Source organism: Orcinus orca, chromosome 5 (assembly GCF_937001465.1).
Source record: "Orcinus orca chromosome 5, mOrcOrc1.1, whole genome shotgun sequence".
In the NCBI taxonomy this organism is placed as follows: Eukaryota; Metazoa; Chordata; class Mammalia; order Artiodactyla; family Delphinidae; genus Orcinus; species Orcinus orca.
The window spans coordinates 30,891,039-30,911,583 of NC_064563.1; the positions used below are offsets into that span (position 1 = coordinate 30,891,039).

General features: G+C 51.3%; 1 protein-coding gene across 4 annotated transcripts in view; it reads left to right on the forward strand.

Moving 5' to 3' along the window:
• DZIP1L (DAZ interacting zinc finger protein 1 like) overlaps positions 1–20,167 on the forward strand; it is a 46,562-nt gene extending 26,395 nt beyond the window's left edge. For 3 of the 4 annotated variants that reach the window (XM_033404094.2, XM_033404095.2, XM_049710095.1), the window contains 10 exons: positions 2,670–2,732; positions 3,924–4,064; positions 6,360–6,390; positions 7,521–7,574; positions 10,721–10,854; positions 12,766–12,961; positions 15,669–15,885; positions 16,312–16,484; positions 17,549–17,688; positions 19,243–20,167. In XM_033404094.2, the coding sequence (XP_033259985.1) occupies positions 2,670–2,732; positions 3,924–4,064; positions 6,360–6,390; positions 7,521–7,574; positions 10,721–10,854; positions 12,766–12,961; positions 15,669–15,885; positions 16,312–16,484; positions 17,549–17,688; positions 19,243–19,404 (1,311 nt within the window). In that variant the 3' untranslated portion in view covers positions 19,405–20,167. The remainder of the gene's footprint in view (positions 1–2,669; positions 2,733–3,923; positions 4,065–6,359; positions 6,391–7,520; positions 7,575–10,720; positions 10,855–12,765; positions 12,962–15,668; positions 15,886–16,311; positions 16,485–17,548; positions 17,689–19,242) is intronic. The other variant, XM_004278978.3, reaches the window with a different exon arrangement.
• Positions 20,168–20,545: the final 378 nt, after the last annotated feature.

Consider the following 20,545-nt stretch of genomic DNA (forward strand, 5'->3'; position numbering starts at 1 on the left):
ATTTTTGACCACTGATTCAATCTCCCTACTCATTATTGTCTGTTCAGATTTTCTGTTTTTTTATGATTCAGTCTTGGTTGGTTTTATGTTTCTAGGAACTTGTCTATTTTTTCTAGGTTATCCAATTTATTGGTGTGTAACTGTGTATAGACATCTCTTGTAATCCTTTGCATTTCTGTGATAACAGTTGTAGTGTCTCCTCTTTTATTTCTGATTTTATATGTTTGAGACTTCTCTTTTTTTCTTAATCTAGCCAAGGATTTGTCAATTTTGTTTATCTTTTCAAAAACTAACTCTTACTTTTGTTGATCTTGTCTATTGTTTTTCTATTCTCTATTTCATTTATGTCTGATCTACTCTTTATTACTTCCTGCCTTTTGCTAACTTTGGGTTTAGTTTATTATTCTTTTTCTAGGTCCTTGGGGTATAAAGTTAGGTTATTTATTTGAGATCTTTCCTTTTTCTTAATGTAAAATTTTATGACTGTAAACTTCCCTCATTGAACTGCTTTTGCTGCATCCCAGAAGTTTTGGTATGTTGTGTTTCCATTTTTGTTTGTCACGAGTTATTTTTTTTGTTTCTCTTTTGATTTCTTCTTTGTTCAGGAATGTGTTGTTTAATATCTACACATTTGTAAATTATCCTGTTTCTCTCCTATTATTGATTTCTAGTTTCATAGCATTGTGGTTGGAAAAGATTAACTTGTTATGATTTCAAGCTTAAAATGGCAAGACTTGTTTTGTGGGCTAATGTGTGATCTGTCCTGGGGAATGTTCTTTGGGCATTTGAGGAGAATGTGTACTCTGCTACTTGGATGGGATGTTCTATGTATGCCTGTTCAGTACACTTGGTCTATAGTGCTGTTCAAGTCCATTGTTTACTTATTGATTTTCTGTCTAGATGATATATCCATTGTTGAAAGAGGAGTATTGAAATCCCCTACTATTATTGTATTACTGTCTGTTTCTCCCTTCAGTTCTGTTAATATTTGCTTTATATATTTAGGTGCTCCTATGTTGGGTGAGTATATAGTCGTCCCTCAGTATCCATTCATAGGAGATTGGTTCCAGACCCACTATGGATACCAAAGTTCTCAGATACTCAAGTCCCTTATGTTTTGCACATCCTCCCATATACTCTACATCATCTATAGATTACTTCTAATTACTTATAATACCTAATACAATGTAAATTCTATGTAACTCATTGTAAATATTGTAATACAATGTAAATGCTATGTAAATAGTTGCCAGCATGAGGCAAATTCAAGCTTTGCTTTTTGGAACTTTCTGGAACTTTTTTCCAAATATTTTCAATCCATGGTTAGTTAAATCCATGGATGTGGGATACACAGATGTGGAACCTATGGATATGGAGGGCTGACTGTATATTTACAGTCGTTATATCCTCCTGATGAATTGATCCTTATATGTAGTGACCTTCTTTGTCTCTAGTAACAGTTTTTGACTTATTTTGTCTGATATAAGTATAGGTATCCTGTTCTCTTTTGTTTACCATTTGCATGAAATGTCTTCTCTCATCCCTTCAGTTTCAGCCTATGTGTGTCCTTAAAGCTAACCTGAGTCTCTTGTACGCAGCATATAGTTGGATCTTTTTTAAAAAATCCATTTAGCCACTTTTGATCTTTTGGTTGGAGAATTTAATCCATTTAAATTTAAAGTAATTACTGTTAGGTAAGGATTTTCTATTGACGTTTTGTTAATGGTTTTCAGACTGTTCTGTAGTTACTTTGTCCCTTTCTTTTTCTCTTGCTGTCTTCATTTGTGAGTTGATGATTTTTTTGTCACGGTATGGTTTGATTCCTTTCTCTTTCTCTTTTGTATATCTGCTACAGGTTTTTTCTTTGTGATTAGTATTAGATTATATAAAACATCTTATAATTACAGCACTCTGTTTTAAGCCAAAAACAACTTAACTTTGATTGCATACAAATAGTCTACACTTTTACTTTTCCTCCTCCACACCTTCCACTGTGCACAAGCTAGCCAGTAGGATCTCAAGCTGGTGTTGAGATCCGTGTGCCAGGACCAAAAACCGAGTCAGCTGTGCTGATTCCCTCCATTCTGGGTGGGGTGAGGCGGAAGTGGGCCTCCTGGGCAGCATCCTTCAAGGCTGGGGCAGTTGGGTGCTCACTTGCTCTCACTTTCCCCATGGGAGAGATGGTGGGCTGAGTGGGTCTCTCTTGGCACTGAGCTGTGCCGCCTTGGGTGAGGGGTGACACAGGTGAGGTGAAAGCTGTTCTTCTTCCCCTCTTCAGTGCGTCTGTTCTTGGGTTTTTTTGCTTCACCGAGGTGCTGGGACCTCTCAGCTGGATTCCCAGGCTCCCATAAAGGTCTCATCTGTGGGTGTTTTGAGAGCTGGAACCTCCTGGTCCATCATCTTGCTGACGTCACTCACATGTTTTAAGTTGAAATCTTTGACCACCTAGAATTTATTTTCGTTTAAGATATGAAATAAGCATCCAAGTTCATATTTTTTTCAGGCAGTTAACTACTTGTTTGAACACCATTTGTCAATAATCCATCTTCCCCCAGACTAAGATTCCATTTTTTCCCCATCTTTGTCTGGGTTTTCTACTACTCGTGTAGCTTTATAGTATATTTTAATATCTAGAGGGGCCCACTTGATAAGCATTTAATCTTTTCCAGAAAACAGAATGGAAGAGAAAAATGAAGGTATTGCAGGAAGAGCATGCAGCTCAGAAGAGAGAGGTAGGTCTCACTGGACCGTTTTGGGGAGCCTGGTTTTCCACGACCTCCTCTCATCCTTCAGCTCCCCATCCTTCAGCCCCCACCCCTTGAACTGGTTGGCAGAAAATCATTTTTTGCTGATACTGTTCCTGGCTGCTGACCCCCATCAGTACACAGAGGGGTCGGCCGCCCAGAGAGCAGCTTCCCTGGCAGGGAGCAGGGGCCTCTGGGCCTTCTCTTCTGAATCCAACACATCCTTTCTCTGTGGTTTCCTCTGCAGTGACCCCGTAAGGTGCTCTAAGGAGGGTGGTGCTGTAAAAACTCAGAGAGCTGCCTGGTCATTCTGTGTTTGGGCCCTCCTTTGAAACTCCAACCAGGAGAGACCCCGGTGGCTGTGGACCTCAGTGGTAGTTCACGGGCAGCTCAAATGGAAGGGTTCAGACACTGAGACCAGTGGGCAGAGAGCAGCAGGCCTCAGGGCAGAGAAAACAGCTTCTCTGAAAATGTCCCTGACAAGGAGGCAAGTTGAGGAGGCTCCTCAACAGGAGCCTCAGGTTCTGCTGCGGAAAGCTCAGAAGGTGAAGGTGCTTAGGTCTGAGTCTGGCGCAGGATGGATTCCCCCCGTTCCAGTAATTCCCATCTGATGGGTTTATCTTATTTGAAACATTTAAAAATGGGAAATGCATTCAAGTTTGTTCCAAAAGCAGAAGAACTATATTAAGGTACATGGAGTAAAGTCTTACTTCTGCTCCGTTTCCATCTCCCTGTCCCCGACACCCACCCCACAGGTGACCACTTTTATTGCTTTCTTGTATTCTTCTAGAGGTTCTTTATGCAAAAATAAACAGTGTCATTTTCTCTCTGCTCTTAGACGGCATTTCCTTCACCTTTTGTCTTCACCTAAAAACATCCATTTGATCATTTTCGCCTCAACTTGACTGTCCTTCAGTGGGTGGCACACCGGACAGGGAGCCTTTTGCCCTGACCTTAGGGGCCTGCATTCAATTCTCACTTCTCAGACACCACTTGAAATGTTCTCAAATGGGAAGGAAGTCAGTCTTGTTAGAAAGCCACCTGCCCCGGTCTGGAGACACTCCACCTGCTTCAGGTGAAACCCCGACCAGCGTTTGCCTACAGGTGCAGGCCCTGCAGGCACTGGGCACTCAGAGGTCCCTGCAGACATGTGACTGACCGACCATCCTGTGCCACCAGCTGCAGGAGCAGAACGAGAGGCTCCAGGCCTCCCTGTCTCAGGATCAGAGGAAAGCAGCTATCCAGGCCCAGCGCCAGATCACTGCCCTTCGCGCCCAGCTCCAGGAACAAACCAGGCTCATCGCCTCCCAGGAGGAGATGGTAGGTGTGTCCCTCCTCCCAGCCAGGACCTGGAGCCCTAGGCCTCTTCCCTGCGAGGATTTCCTTAGATTCTTCTGGACTTACCGGCACTAGCCTCATTAGTCAGACTCTTTGAGGAGACAGAAGAGTCCTCAGATTTGAGGGGCAGGAAGTGATGAAGATGCTGAAGACGTGCCTGCTGTCCAGTGTTAGTGGGTTCATGGTACCACCAGAGACCGTGTGAGGGCCAGCACCTGGTTGATACTTTGCTTATCCCTCCGTGGAAGCCTCACTGCTGCCCTTCAAGGTAGATATTACCTTCTCCCCATCTTCATTTGACAGATGATGAAACAGGCAGGAGAAGTCAAGTGCCTCACTCGAGTCCACACGGGGCACGTTATAAATGACAGGGGTGAGATTCAACCCTCGCCAGGCAGGTGGAATGCAAAGCGTGTCCCCCTTTCACTGTGTCCTCAGACATCATTTCTTAACTAATTTCTTTTTCATAAATTGACTGCCTCTGATGAAGTTGTCAGATAAACTAGTGTGATGAAGAGGCATCACTCACTAAGCACCCTCACCTAGGACTGGCCCCTGTGACTCTTCATCTAATGCAGATCACTCTCTGCCCAGCCTGGGCTCAGCTCCTCCTTCTGAGCCCCAGGTCGGTGGAGATGAGTATCTGTCCCCAGCTGGGCCCTCCTGCGGCCTCAGGTCCTTTGCCATGGGTCTGATACCACCCTCCACACAGCTTCCCTGGGCTGAGCACCCACTGTCACTGTCTAATCCACTGTTCCTGTACCTCTTTCTATTTGTGCCGTCTGTTCTCCCAGCTATACTTCACCGTCAACATATCTTATTAACCCGTGGCCCTGATGCTTTTCTTTTTACTGTTTCTCCCCCAACACACTTAACTCTTCACAGCTGTGGCCGCCTCAGGTCCAGTCTGGAGGTTTCCTCCTTATGTTACCCAGAACTCTTGTTTGCACATGTTTCAGTTAGGAACCCACTGGCTAAACATAGCAGAATAGGTTAACAGGGGTTTATTTTTATTGTAGCACCAAAAGAGGTGACAGTTGGTGGCCTTGGTTTAGCTGCAAGATTATGCCATTGGAAACCCAGACTCTGTTTCGTTTTTCTTTTTTTCTTTGTTTTAATTACCATCTTCAGCATATTGACTTTTGTTCTCATGCTTGACTCTCATAGTTGCAAGATGGCTGCCATATCCCCAACCATCACAGTCATATCCAGTGGAAGCAGTTGATGAAAAGGCTCTTTCCCAAGACTTCTACTTATATTTTACTGTTCAAAACTGTGTTATATGGGCAACTATAGTTGCAAGGAAGGTTAGAAAGGGAATAATTAGTTTTATACTTTCTAGGGTAGAGGTAAGCAAAGGAGGAATAGTTAGAAATGGACGTTGGATGAGTCATTCATCAGTAGGTAATGAAAAACAACTCAAGCCTAAGCAGAAGAGGGGATTTGTCATAAGGGTAGACTGCGTGTCTCAGAGAGCTCGAGGCAGGGGTGCAGCGAGGTCTAGGAATGAACTGGGACCAGAGACATGAGTGCAGTCAGGAGTTTTCCTCTGCTGTGTGTCTCTGTTCCTCTCTCTGTAGCCGCTTCGAGTTTTTCTTTTACTCTGAAGGTCAGCTTCCACTCCATGTCTGCCCTACATGGCAAGACAAACAAGCAAACAAATAAACAGTGACAACCAAAACTCAAACCAGTTGGCTGTCAGGAGCTCTTGAGTTCACACGTTACCAGTCCAGAATTCTCTGCCCAGACCTGGCTGTGGTGTGGGGGACTCGTTGCTACAAGGGGCTGTCCTGTCTGCAACTATGTGGAAGGAGGAAGAGGAAGCACTTCCTGGAAAAGAGGGGTTGAGCAGAGAGTCGGTGACTGTCCACATCATGCCTCCTCCCTCCCACGGGGCACTCAGCTCAGATGCCCACATCGCAGGAGGGGAGCCTCCCTTGCCCTGGCTGATTTCCACCAATTATACCGACAGCACTGCCTGTGTGCCTGCCCGCCTCTGCTTGCATGGGGCTCCTGCCCTTCAAACCACAGTGCCTCTCTGAAGAGGGGCATTCTTGTCTCCTCACCAAGGGAAAGTGGAGCATGGTACCATCTCGGTTGCTGCTGTTCACCCTTGGTGCCATTGAGGGGCTGGGGCAGAGTACTCTGAGCTCCCTCCAGTTCCCAGTGGTTGGCATGGAAACACTGGCCGTCCCTTCGTCACAGAGCTAGGCAGAGCCACCGCTCACAGCAGAGTCCCCTGCTGGCTGTAACCTGCTCTGTTCCACATCTTTGCAGATCCAGACCATGTCTCTCAGGAAGGTGGAGGGTAAGTCTGTACGGGGAGGTTTGTAACAATTGTAGCTATCGTCTTGGCCTCTCCTGTCTCTTGTCCCCCACCAGTCAATGTATAGGACGAGGCTGGTGGCAGCAGCTCAGGGGCCTGTAGCGTCAGGCTCTCTGGCTGGGTGGGGGAGGGTGAGAAGACGTCGGTTTCTGGGACAGACAGGGCTCCAGCCCAGGTTTGTGCTGAAGGCGTTCCATGCGGCTGGCAGGGTTTCTTGCCTGGCCTGCTCTTCTCTGTAGGACGGTGGAGACCTGAGGTGGGAGTGGGCAGTGAGGATCTTGGGGGCAGTGATGGATGGGGCAGGCAGGGCTCCTGAACAGGCTCTTTCTAATTCACCGTGCCTGTGATTCAGTTCCATCCAACTTTACCTTGTTTCCAGCGTGTAGCGAGTTGACCCCAAATCTCTGCGAATCTGTGTGAATGTGGCCTGTCTGGAGGGTACGCCCTCCTCCTCTTGGGTACTCTGGCGTGCTGGTGTGCGTGCTTGTGTGTGTCTGACGGACACAGGCGCTGGCGTCTAAAGGGCGCCAACAACCTACAGGGGGCCCCTCCTGCTTATGAAACCTGGCCCTTCTACTCCACGCCGCCTCCCCTGCCCTATGCCTGTAGCTTCCCTTCTGCCTCTCCTTGCAGACCCACACATCTCCCCCGCATGTCTTGCCTCGAGGCTAGACATTTCTTTCCCAGCCTCGCAACCAGTTCAGAGAGGCACTATTCCTATGGCCTTGATCTCCTGGGTGCTGGGGCTGGGGTGTGAGCCATCCATAGGAGCTGTGTGCCATGGACTTCAAGTCCATTGTCCCCAGGATTTAACGTGGGGCGGGTATTATTGTTCTCACTTTCTGGATGAGGAGCCTGAGGCTTAGAGAAGTTCAAGGACTTACCGTGTCGTGTGCAGCTAGTTGGGGGGCAGAGCTGGAACGTGGACTCTGATCTTTCTGCCTCCGGGGTCCATGGTTGTGACCACTGCTCCATCCTGCCTCTCTCTGCTAGAGAACCGACTCGAGGGCTTGCTGTGTCTGGCCAGCGCTCACATGCTGTCCCGTGCTTTCCTCTAAGGCGGGGATGGGGTCCAAGGCATTGGAGACACTAACAACTCCTGCTCTCCTCAGGGATCCGCAAGGGCCCGAAGGCTGTGGACACAGAGAAGGACTCTTCCGAGGAAGGTGAGGCTCCCTTTTCTTCCCTGGGGGCGGTCCTCTTCATTGTTTAGCTTGTCCCTACTTAACTGTGTCTGGCTACCTGAGGCTGGGGCACGGGAACTGGGGACGTGAAATAAATATTTCTTAAGCACTTGCCAGACACATTACACACAGGTACTAATGTGCAGCCAGCTGGTTCACCCAGGCTCAGAGAGGGTCAGTGACTTTCCCAGAGTCACAGAGCCGGCAGGTGGTGGAGTCAGGATTTGGCGCGGTGTCTGCTGCATAGCCTGTCCCTGGTGCCTGCCCCACCACTTGCCTGGTACTACCCAGAGCGGTGGATGCAGCCTCCCTGCGTTGGCTTCAAATGACCTTTGCGGTTTTCTCCTGCATGGCGAGCATGCTGCAGACAGATCCCACGGGACCTAACTGATGTGCAGGGATCCTCCTCGGCGCCCTCTGCAGAGCCCTGGGTACCTGCTGCTTTTATTCACTCCCTCTGCCGAGCTCTCAACCAGATGTTTCCAGGGAATGCAAAGGAGGAGAAGTGAAAAAAATAGACTCTCCTGAGAGGGTCAGGGAGAAGGAGCTCCCAGGAAAGGTCAGAGAGCTCACAGCCAACCTGCGGACCAGGCCTGCCTGCCCAGCCAGGCTGTGATGTGACAGTCCCAGAGCGACCCAACAGGTGCACCCAGGAAAGGGTTTTATTGGTGTCACCAAAGAGTTCATCGTGGGCTGTTTTATTTTGTTTTTTAATGTAATAGTTTACTTTTGAGACAGTAATCTATGCTATTGACCAAAAACAAAAAAAAAAAAAAAAGAAGGGAGAAGGAAAGAAAAGCAAAAGGGTGCACAGTGAGAAGTAGGTCTTCCTCCTGCCGGGCCATCCAGTCTCCGCCCAGAGATTCCATTGTTAATGGTTTTTCACGCATCTTTCCAGAGATACTTGGTGCAAACACAGGCACATAGATGTATGCATTCTTTTCCTTTTTCCTAAACGGGAGCACAGTGTACATATTTTTCTGTGGTTATGGCTTAACAGCGTATCTGGGAAGTCATTTCCAATCCCTTTATATAGAGCTGCTGCATTAATTTTTCAGGACTTCGCAGTATTCCATTGGATGGTTGAACCTAAATTTACCTAATCAGTCCTCTGCTACCTCCCTCCCCACCCAGTGCGTTTAACCTTGGGATATAGTAGCAAAAATTAGTTACATGTAACCTTGAGTAACACAAGGTCCACAGTGGGGATGAAGCAAATCCTCCAATGGGGGCCTAGAGTTCGAGGAGAAGGAGGCTGAGAAGTGCGAGTTAGGGAGACGTCTCCCCGCCCCCTCCATGCCCCATCCTGTTGCAGGCGGGACCCAGACCTTTGTCAGGCTGTGCTGTGCCTCTTCACTTGCTCGTCCCAGACCAGCAGAGCAGCATCCCTTGGGAACTTACTAGAAACGTAAAATTTTCAAATTCTCGGCCCCATGCCACACAGACTGAATGAGAACTTCTGGGGCAGGGCCAGCCATCTCTGTCTGCACCCGCCCTCCAGGGCATTCTGGGGCTTGCTCTAGTTTGAGGACCGCTGCGGGGCCCGCGGCTCTCTGCAACTGGCTGCACGCTAAGAAGCTCCCAGGCTGCTTGCAGCTCTCTGGAGGACCATGCCAGTCCCCTACTACCTAAATCACAACACGCGGTGAGGGGCGTCCCAGGCATCAGTAGTACTTAAACCTCCACAGGTGATTTCAACATACAGCCAAAACTGGGGCTCATGCCCTGTGCAAACTTTATGGAAGAGCGTCAACCCTGAGGGGCAGTGGGGGGCTTGTTAAAACACAGATTGCTGGGATCTACCTCCAGAATTTTTTTTTTTTTTTTTTTGCGGTACGCGGGCCTCTCACTGTTGTGGCCTCTCCCGTTGCGGAGCACAGGCTCTGGACGCGCAGGCTCAGCGGCCATGGCTCACGGGCCTGGCCGCTCTGCGGCATGTGGGATCTTCCCAGACCGGGGCATGAACCTGCGTCCCCTGCATCGGCAGGCGGACTCAACCACTGCACCACCAGGGAAGCCCCTAGCTCCAGAATTTTTGATTCAGTAGGTTGGACTGGGATCTGAGAATCTGCGTTTCTAATAAGTGACAGGTGGTGCCGATGCCGTGGCTCACACTTTGAGAACCGCTGCTCTAGAACAGCTGGTTCTCAGGCATGGGTGCTGTTAGGTCTGGGGAGTTTCACAAATAGATCTTAAGGCCCGGGGCCCACCCTCCGAGATTCTGATACAATTAGCTTGGGATGGAGCCCAGGTGATTCCGATAGGCAGCCAGGGTTAAGGCCATCGCCTTGACTGTGAGCTCCTTGAGGGTTTTCTTTAGTGTCCTTAGCACTGGCCTGTTCAAGCTCCATATTACTTGTCAGGAAACATCTACTGAGTGAATCAAAAGGCTGGCCCATCTGTAACCACAGTGGCCCCCGGCATTGGACCTGAAGAGCACTTCTGGGAGGCCTTCCCTGACTCACCCGGGATGGCCCCTTTGTAGCAGTTATCACATTTCATTGTAATTGCTTATCTTGTTACCCGCTGGGTCGGTATTTCTCAAGGTGCAGTCTGTGGCTCACCTCCATCAGAATCATCTGGGCAAGTTAAAATGCAGATTCCAGGGCCCTTCCCCAGACCTATGGCATCAGACTCTCTGGAGGATGGGTCAGAGAATGTACACTTTAAACCCAGGCAATTCTGATGTATATAACTGGAGGGAGAACGCCTGATTTAGACAGTAAACAAGGGGAGCAGGGAGCTATCTGTCCACATTGCTGTATGTCAATTATATCTCAGTAAAGCTGGGGCGGGGGCGGGGGGCGTGAAGACCAGAACCCAGGGAACAGACTGCTGTCAGGACTCAGCGGTGAGTCAAAAGCCTGAAATCTCTCAGTTAACCTGGGACAGGACTGACCCAGATCTTGGAGGGCCAGACCGGCAGGGGATGAGGATCCTGAAGGTGGGTAGGGGGTCTGCAGCAGTGGTTCCCAGGAGGAGAAGGACCCGGGGATGGACACTCAGAGGGGATCGGTGGCCCTGGGTGCACAGGCTGGAGACCAGGATCCCTGGCTGTGTGCGGTGTGGCTTTGGGAGTAGAGGTTTCGGGCACCCAGGCTGACCTTGGTGGTTGTCTTGTGCTGCAGAGCTGGAGGACTCCCGCAGTGGACAGCAGAAGGTGCTGGCAGCTCTCAGTCGAAACCCCACCTTGCTGAAGCAGTTCAGGCCGGTCCTGGAGGACACCCTGGAGGAGAAGCTGGAGAGCATGGGGATAAAGCGAGTGAGTTCCAGGGCCCCTGTGGCAGGGCCGGTACCTGCCGTTTAGACACAGGGCATTCTTGAACCGACAAAGGGTCGATTGTTCTTTATGTTGTAAGCTTATTCATCTTATTTGTTCCAGTGGGGCACCTTTGGTGTCCAGGAATATAAACCTGCACAGCTGACACTGTGCTCTCTTCTCTGTTTCCTCCAATGGCTTCCTGAGAGGTCACCCTGTGTCCTGACTTCTCCTTGCTCTCCACTCATTGGCTACTTTCTTCTGCGTCTCTATTTTGTTGTTGTTGTTCACGTATTCAACAAATATTTATTGAGCACCTTTGTGCTAAGTAGTGCACTAGATGCTGAGAATACAGTGATGAATTAGACAGAACTGATAATTTTTTTCATCGAGCTTACAAATGGTAGGGAACTCAGGTATTAAACAATGATTGTCCAGAAATTTAATAACTTACCATTGTGAGAAATACTCTGCAAGAGAGGTATTGGATGCTATAGGAATGAATAATAAGGGGATGTGCCTTAGCTTGAAGGTCCAGGTGTGACGGTGGACGATATGTGGATATTACTTTGACAGATTACTCCTCTCCAACTGGATAGAGTCTCAGTGGAACTATCAAACAAGATGTTCCATCTTCTCCTGCACAAAGGGGCTATATGTGCCCCAAAGGGCTGTGTCTCTGTTTCTGACAGAGGGAATTTAATTGGCTCAGTGTGGCCTTTGGAGGGGCCCCTTGGGTGAAGTGTCCATCATCGGTGGCACACGTGGCCATGCCCACTCAGCAGGTGGCTGTGGGTGGAGCAGGCTCTGAACACTCTGGTACAAATTAGCATTTGAACACCATTGTCCCTACATGCCTGTGTTCAACCAGAGAATGCATATTATCATGAAAGGCATTATTTTTGGCTGCGTTGAGTCTTCATTGCTGTATGCGGGCTTTCTCTAGCTGCGGTGCACGGGCTTCTCATTGTGGTGGCTTCTCTTGTTGCGGAGCATGGGCTCTAGGCGCACAGGATTCAGTAGTTGTGGCACGTGGGCTCAGTAGTTGTGGCTTGCGGGCTCAGCAGCTGTGGCTCACGGGCTCTAGAGCGCAGGCTCAGTAGCTGCTGTGCATGAGCTTATTAGTTGCTCCGCGGCATGTGGGACCTTCCCAGACCAGGGCTCAAACCCGTGTCCCCTGCATTGGCAGGTGGATTCTCAACCACTGCGCCACCGGGGAAGCCCAGTGACATCTTTTATTAAAAAAACACACCTTGTTATCAAAGAAGCTGAGCATCGCATCGTTGAGAATTCCAAAACAAAAAACAAAAAAACCCAGACACCTAGGTTTAATGTAGCAAGGATGCCCCCTAATCACTGACTGTTTTCAACTACTGCTCAATCTAACTCTGGCCTTACGTTCAGACTTGATTAAACCATTTCTTTCTAATCTTAAATGATTTCTCATGGGCTCTAGGTGGATGTCAAAAGCCCAAGCAAGTTCCAGTAGGTTTTGGAAGGGTGCCTGGCTTTGTTTTTTTGCAGTTGATGTTTTCAAATCTTGTTAGCCACGGAGGACAATGTGTCCAGCATAACGATAGTGCCTGGGGGTACAAAAAGGAGCAAGCCATGGTCTCCCCACTGTAGGATTCGGTCGGGTGGTGGAGAGGCATGTCCCACCTAAGCCTGTATGCTCGATGTCGATGGACTGGTGCGTAGCCCCTTTGTACCATCCTGCTGTGTGTGCTTTGCTGGGGCCCCCAGGTCCTAGCCCACCTTGCTTTCAGCAGCCTGCTTGCCCTGCTCTAATGCTCAGCTCCTCTCCCAGAAGCACCGGCACTGATCCCAGTGACTCCCAGGCCAGCAGCAGCTTTGAGAGGCTTAGGGAAGGAGAAGGGGAGCCCATCTCCAGAGGGAACCTCTGTGGTCTTCCAGGATGCAAAGGGAATCCCTGCTCACACCCTCCGACACCTGGAGTCCCTCCTGCGAGCCCAGCGGGAGCAGAAGGCGGGGAGGTTTTCTGAATTTCTGAGTCTGAGGGAGAAGCTCATCAAGGAAGCCAGCAGCAGAGTGAAGGAGGAGAGACAGTGGAACAGGGCTCCGGTGTCCCAACCAGACGGCGAGGCTCCAGGTGAGCTAGCGAGTGGGCTTGCTCGGGGCTGTGACCTGCGAGGGTGCAGGCTTGTTTGCATATAAGGGGGTGCGTAATCCCCCCCGTCCACATCCAGGGCTTTGCTCTGAAGGGCCAGACGACAGGGTCCTCCCAGGTGTCTGAGTCCAAAAGTCTTCTGCTGGAAAAACAGAGTCTGTGGATGGGGTGGGGTGGGCACCAGAGTCCCTCGGGGAAGCAGAGGAGAGCCAGGACCAGAGCTGTGCTCAGCCCTGAGCTGGCCCTGCTCCAATGCACTGCCCACTTCAGCAGCTTAGCTCTGCACTGTTTTACTTGCTTGGATCACAAGTTGAGCTTTGCCGCAACAGAGAGCAGCCCATTCTGTTTGTGGCTCTATAAACCAGGCCTGTCAGCACAGAGGCTGCGGGTGGAGGCAAGGATCCGTCAAATGAATACTCGGCTCTGGGGCAGCGGTTGGGCCAGTTTGTCAGGCAGACAAGTCCTCAGAACTCAGATGTCTCCTGGGCCGGGTCCAGCCGCTGCTTTGTCCCTGGAATTTGTGATATGGAAAGGCCCTGTGGGTCTTGTGGAGGACTGAAGTATGTGGGCGAGGACCCTCCGCGCTCTGTCCTCAGGGCACGCAGGGAGCAAGGGAACTGTGTTCTTTGGCTCAGGAGCCCCCATCTCTAGATTCAGATCCACAGGCCGGGTGATGCCCTAGCTCCTTTCGGTCATGGACGTGTGCAGCCAGAGGAACGTCACTTCTGCTGTCTCCTTGTGTCCAGGCAGGCCCCAACCTGAGCTCTGTATGCAAAGGAAGTTTCCAGAGTGTGGTCCACCCATCGCTGGGGGCTATGAGGGTTGATTTTAGTTGGTACGTGAATCAATAATTTCAAGATTTAATCTTTATTTTTCTTCATGTACATTGGAAAAATATTACTAACATAGCAATCCTGAGAGCTCATGGAAATTATTACTTGCATAAGTATGAAGTGGGTACTTTATGTTTAAAAGTGGTGTCATTTTATATAAAAATGTTAAATAGAGAACAGGACAGTTGCTTTGAGAATATGGTGAAAATCGTGTCGATGATCTGGGTAACTCTGTTGTATTTGGTTTAAACTTCTGGCCTTAAAAGCTCTAAGGAAAGGATAGTTTTTAGTCTTGTACAGAAATCTCAGAGTGAAGGGTGTTTGTCCTGGCTGCTAACCTGCCTTTCACATAACCCTCTGCCTCAAATGCTCATTCATTCCTAATTTGTTTAATTGAGTGCAGTATTTACTGAGGTTGACCTGGGCTGGGGCCTGCTTCCTTAGCTGGAAACCAGCCAGGACTAGGTGATGTGACAGGGCCAAGCACAGGCTGGGGCAGCTCGGAGAGGGGACGGGCCCCGAAGGAGGGTGAATGGAAGCCCCCTCTGAGTCCTGGTTTCCAAAAGAAGAGAAAGTTTTCTTGCTCTTCCAGGTGCTCCCCTCCCCTCCAGTGCTTGGTCCCAGAGCCTGCAGTGGGAACCTCCCCTGGCCCCCACCTTCTATCTCCGCTTCCCTGGCCTTGGGTCCTGCCTTCTCCAGGGCCCATCACTGACCTGTGAGATGAACACTGTTCTCTCGGCATTTCGTAGGCCTCCTTCCAGCTCTGCACCCACGTGTTCTCTTTCTAGGTCCCACGAGTGCTGTACGGAAGCTCACCTCCTGTCTCTGCTCAGAGTATGCCTCTTGTGTTTGGGGGCAGAGCTGTGGGGTGCAGGCAAGGCAGTGGCAAGAGCCCTAGATTTGGGATGACTGACGACCTGGGTTTGCATCTGCCTCTGACTTCCGTGGAATCGTGGGCCTTGAGTGTTCCCGAATCCCTGGAAGCCTGCCTGGGGCTAAATGGATGTTGGATGTGAAGTGCTTAGCTTGGTCTGTGCATAGTAACTGTAGCTGTTGTTATTTTCCCTCAGCAAGTTCACCCTCCTTTCAGTTTACTCTTTCCTGGAAACCCCACTTCTGTGTAAACGCATTCTCCGAGAGCTGTGCGTTTTGAACCGTCTTTTCGAACTTCGAACTACAGTAAGAAATGCATTTTATGCTGTGGCTCAGTCCACACGTGTACGAGTTTGATGAAACAGTACTTACTCGGACTCCCTGTGATGCACTTTCTCTCCTCTTCTCTTCCCATAAAAAAACTGCCAATCCTGCATTACTGCCTGCCCCTTGTGGTTTGCGAACTGGAGGGGCTGTATCTAATTGCCTGCCTCAAGCACTCCTGCACAAGCTGAGTTCTGGGAGGCGGGTGTGTGGATCTCGATGGCCCAGGTGGTCCACCGGCACCCTCTCGTGGCAGCAGAGCCTTCCTGCAGGGCTGCCTGCGCTCCAGCAGCAGCCACTGGGGTTGGGTAGAGAGGGGAGTAGGTGGCCTTGGCGAGGCCAGCTTCTACGATTGTGTTGGGGGAGCTGCAGACATGTTGGACCCTCTTCAGACCTGCTGCCTCCCGCGGGTCTCCCGAAACGATGCCATGACCCTGGAACACCAGCTGCTCTCTTGGTCTCTGATGAAACCTGGCCCCAGGTCTGGCCAGCAGCAGGACACCTGGGGTGGGGGAAGTTATTAAATCCGCTGTGATTATGATGGTGCTCTGCACAGAGTGACTTGCCCAGTTCCCGTGTGTGGAACCTCTTTCTGCTTCTCTCGGGCTCGAGGGCCCAGATGGGTATGCTCTGAAACTCACTCTTACCTGTGTTTCTAGTCAAAAGCCAGCAGAGCACACCGGTCACCAAAGAGGCCCAGACAAAGGCCAGGACCCTGCACGTGGCACAGTCATCCAAGCTGGCAGAGTCCCCCGTGTCACGTCTTCAGAGCCGCGGCAGCCATGGCCCGGGCCTGGCTCAGGGGCCCACCCCTACTCCTGGCTCCAGAGCGCCTGGCCCCTCCAGCACCCCGCCTTCCCTGGGGCCCGGGCTGAGGTGAGCCAGGCTCTGCGCTCTCCCTGGGTCTGTGGTGTGGCTCCCGCCCTGTCCTGGGCCCCCCACAGCCTTCTGTGGACAGGGGAGGGGCAGAGGCAGAAGTGAACAGGAAGGGTCTCAGGTGCGGTCCAGCCCTAGCTCCCATGAAGAGACCGGGGTCCTTTGCTCCCAGCCAGGACACACCTACCCTCCCTTTACTCGCCTGTCCCCAAGCCTCGGTTGCCACGCTGGAGGGGCTGGGTCTTCCATCTGCTCACGGAGGAGCTGGTGTGGCTGCCACCCTCCAGGTGACTCCTGGCTGGCGTCTGGGCCCAGGGAGGGAGCAGGGCTGGCTCTGGGCAAACCAAACAAGCTTGCAAGTGGTGAAGTGTGGCGTTGAACGTCCTCCTTCCGGCCCACATGTCGCCCGTTTCTTCTTTTCCTCAGCAGTACGCCCCCGTTCAGTTCTGAAGAGGCCTCGGAGGCCGATGCCAGCTCTCACGTGTCCCTCCAGCCCCCGAGACTTCCTTCGAGGAGGGGGCCCCGGCCGCAGGATGACTCGGACTGGTCTGACACCGAGACCTCGGAGGGGAGCGCCCAGATGCCTGGCAAGAACTCAGGTGCGCTGGCTTCCTCAGGAGAGGAAGGTTTTCTTATAAAAATGTTAAGAGGCTTGTAGCTTCTGGCTTCAGTTGCATTTTCTAGCCAAAGATGAAAGAATATGGAACTTTTGTCTTTCCAAAGTCAGTAAGTGGAAGCGCTGGGGTGTAAGCCCAGCTCTATCTGCCAAGTCCAGTGTCCATGGATCCTGCAGTACTTCATCTTGTCCACAGTGTTCCAAGCCTGCCAATCCGTCGACCACCAGAACCAGATCTCTGGAGAAGTACTGACGACCTGCCAGGCGAGATGATAGGGTGTAAACATCTAGGAACCGGGAATCCGGAGTCCTCGGACACGCGTCAGCCTCTGTCACTTGCTCCCTGCGTGTGCTTGTGTGAAGGGTTTCGGTTCCTTTGTTGTAAAATGAGGTTTCCGGACAAGATGGGTAATGAGGGGCGAGGTACACATTAGGCCCTTAACAAACAGTTTTTGAATGAATCAATGAGCCGAGGGCTGTCGTAGCTCCGGACCTCTGTTCAGGCCCCAGAGGTTTGAATCCTGGAAGTCCGTGGCTAGCTCCCTGCTTCTTGGCCGGTCCTGAGGTCTGGACACCCACCTTGCTCTCCCACGTCACCAGAGTCCGTTGATAACGTAGTCCCTGCTTAGCCCCCTTCTTGCGTGGAGTTCACAGAAAGTGTGTCTGGCCCACAGCCCTCCTTTGCGAATTTATATTGATGATATTTCTTCGTTTCTCTGTGAAGGTGTTGGAGGAGGAACCGCACGTTAGTCTTGCAGTTCATGTACCAACTGAGCAGGGATTCCTCCCGGCCTCCCGTTGAGAGGGAAGGGCAGCTTCCTAAGCCTGTGTACCCAGCCGTGTCCTTAAGTGCACTGTACACCTACAGGATGTTCCAAGCACACGCTGGCCTGGGCCTCTCTCTCTTTGCCCCTCTTTTACTGTTTTTGCCCTTCCTTCTTCCTCTTGACCCTTTTCCATGCTCCCTTTATCCACACCAGAGCCTGGATGTGACCCATAAGGATGATGCATTCGGACTCTGGGCTTTTCCCCCTGGTTGCCTTCCAGGAACACTGGTGCGGTTGATGGTCAGAAATCATGAGAAGCAGCTGGAGGCTTCGACCAAGAAGCCTGCTGGAGAGGTCGGTCTGTTCTGCAAGCCCAATGCCGGGCCACAGAGGGCTGCTGTGCCAGGAGGGAAGCCCCAGGTAGGCTGTAGGACCTTGGAGGCTGCCCTGCAATTCCCTACAGAGCCAGCTCTGAGTTTGGGGGACTGAGGGAGGGTCCAGCGAGCGTCAGCCTGGGCCCTGGTGTGACACTGCGGGTGACGTCACTGTCCCCTCTGCCCTTGCACAGGTAGAGGGATGGCCACTTTCCAGTGCTTGTTATTTCATTATACGAACAACCGCTCAGTGGGTTGTGTCTCCCGGCCGCACACGCTCCCACTTCCTGCCTCTGATAGAGCCTGGACCCAGCTCTGTGTCTGGCTTCCTGCAGTAGCCGCTCTCTTCCGGCTCCGCCTCACCCCACAGCCGACCCCTCCCCCTTCCTTTATGCCCCAAGGACCCCAGCGCAAGGCTGTGTGCAGAGCAGATTGCTTCACAGGGTGGGGTGTTGGAGTAGCATCACACAGCACGTCAGAGTAGGCCACAACCCACAATGGGGATATTTAGACTAAATATTCAAGGCCATTTCTCATCACTAAGAATGTCTCGATGGCCTTGCTTCTCTCAGGCTCCAGCTGCCATCAGATTTAGAACTCAGATGCTCAGCCTTCCAGACCATTCCCGTCAGGACGTCCTCTTCGCTGCCCGCCCCCCATCAGGGAACAACTTCCATATTCCTGTTGCTGTCTCAGGCAGAAACATTTCGAGCTCTTATTACTTTACACTCCTTTCTCAATCAAGAAGACGCATCCTGGGATGCCATTGCCCTAAAATTCAGAAAGAGTGGGCCATCACTTTTTGGTTCTCCCTAGCATACTCCCCCAACCCCAAATACCTACCTTGTGCTACATAACATGTTTGGTTTATTATGCAGCCCATGTGTGTTTGCGAGTAATGAGTCTAAAGGATTTTAAAAGTATTCATCCCTTTTCCCATGTTGTGAAAGAACGCCGACAGCCCTAAGCAGGTTGAGGCACCGCTCAGAGCCTGCTTGCCGCCCCCGGGCCCTGCTGGTTTCTGATTGGTTGGCCTTACATTCCAGGCAAATGACCTGGGCACTGACCGTGGCTCTGGTTCCAGGACAGCCTGGGACCGTGGCCCATTCTGGGCTCTTCAGTTGGCCCCAGCCCAGACCCTTTCCAGGACGAAAGATTCCTGGCACTTCGAGTTCCCCTCACGCTCCTATGGTCAGAATGTTTCCCAGCCCCTAGACAAGAAGTCTGTGGCGGGTGGGGTGGGCGTGTTAGCCCCTGGTGCGTCAGCTCAGGAATTTGGAGAAGTTGAGGCTCTAGGCTTCCAGATCCATCACTGTGGGCAGTTAAAAAACCTGGACAAAGTTTAAATTACAACAAGAGCAACCTGCTCTGCTACAGGCCTCTCCAAGGAGCTTGCCTTGGTGTGGCCAGTGGAATTTCAGGGGTGTTTGCGTTGCTGTGACCCCAGGTCTCTGAAGCAGGTTCTCAGGGAAATGAGAAGGCAGGAGGAGAAGCATCCCCCTCCTGCTTTCTTCCAAATCCGCATTTTGTCCCCATGTCTGTCCTGCACATCCATCCTCCCTTGTCAGATGCATTTTCTTCTCCCCTCCCCTCCCTGCAGCTTTCTGAAGATGAGAGTGACTTGGAGATCTCTTCCTTGGAAGATCTCCCCCAGGACGTGATCCAGAGAGAGAAACCAAAGCCCTTGTCTCGCTCGAAGCTCCCAGAGAAGATTGGTGCCAGCTCCTGGAGCCCTGGTCAGCCCAGGGCCCCTGGCTGGTGATCCTGTCCCAGAGCCTGGTGGCCAGAGGATCAGCCTCGTCTCCCAGCTGGGTGGGGCTGGCTCACGGTCCCCCCCCAACAGATGGGGCTGCTGGGCCTCTTGTCGTCACCAGTAACCGAGAGGTCTTCTCCCCTGGAGAGAAGCAGAGCAGAAGATGGATATGATCTCTCCCGCCCCCTGTGAGGGGCCCTGGCAGTGCCCCTGGGTCCCAGGGCTTGAGAAAGGGTCGTAACAGGACCTCAGAGCAGCATCCTTCCTCCACCTCCACGTTCACTCCAGACTGAAAGGAAACACCTGGTCTCTAGTCCGGAGTGTTTTGTAAACCTGCAGAAACGCTGTAGAGATGGGTCTTTTATGGGGTCCTTTTGGGGACTTATGCCTGAGCCAGTCATTCACTGATTGACCCAAAGCCATTTACTGAGGTCCTCCAGCCTCTCACTGCTGAGTTGGGGTAGAGGCAGAGATGGGGGGTGAAAAGTACAGGGTCATAATCTGTTGACAGAGATTAGGATGCTATGGGAGTGCAGACAGAGCCTCCCAGTGCAGCCTGGGGTGACCTTGGAGAGCTTCCCAGAGCTGATGTCTGGCAGGGCCTGCTCGTGGGTGGGAGGGAAGGAGGGCCTCATATCCCCAAAGAACCACAAATTAAATTTTTGATATTATTTCTAAAATTAGGTTATGTATGTAACTACTGTATTTTTTTTAATTTGAAAAGCATTAATTTATTATATGTAAACCTTTAAATACAGTACAATGTTTCTCACTCTCTGGTATTTCTTCATGTTTTTGGTGCTTTAGCAGGGGCTGGGTGGGGGCTGGAGCCATCTGTACCCCAACTGTGTCAGTTTAGGGCCTTTGGGGTGCAGTTGCCAAGATGGAGATAGGATTGCAGTCGGTTTGCTGGGGAGTCACACCGGCGGAGGAAGCCGGATCGGGCAGGGAAAGCGCTCACGTGCAGTGCAGGTCTGACCCCTGTGGGAGAAGGGAGAGCGGGAAGCAGGAGTGGGGAGGGAGGAGCCCCAGACCACCTTGCGGCTGACATCTCCACCAACCCTGTGGGAGTTCCAGAGCAGGCACTGCCCACCAGGGAGTCCCCACTGGGCAGGAGTGGCCAGGACCTCATGCCCCCAGCCAGCTTGGC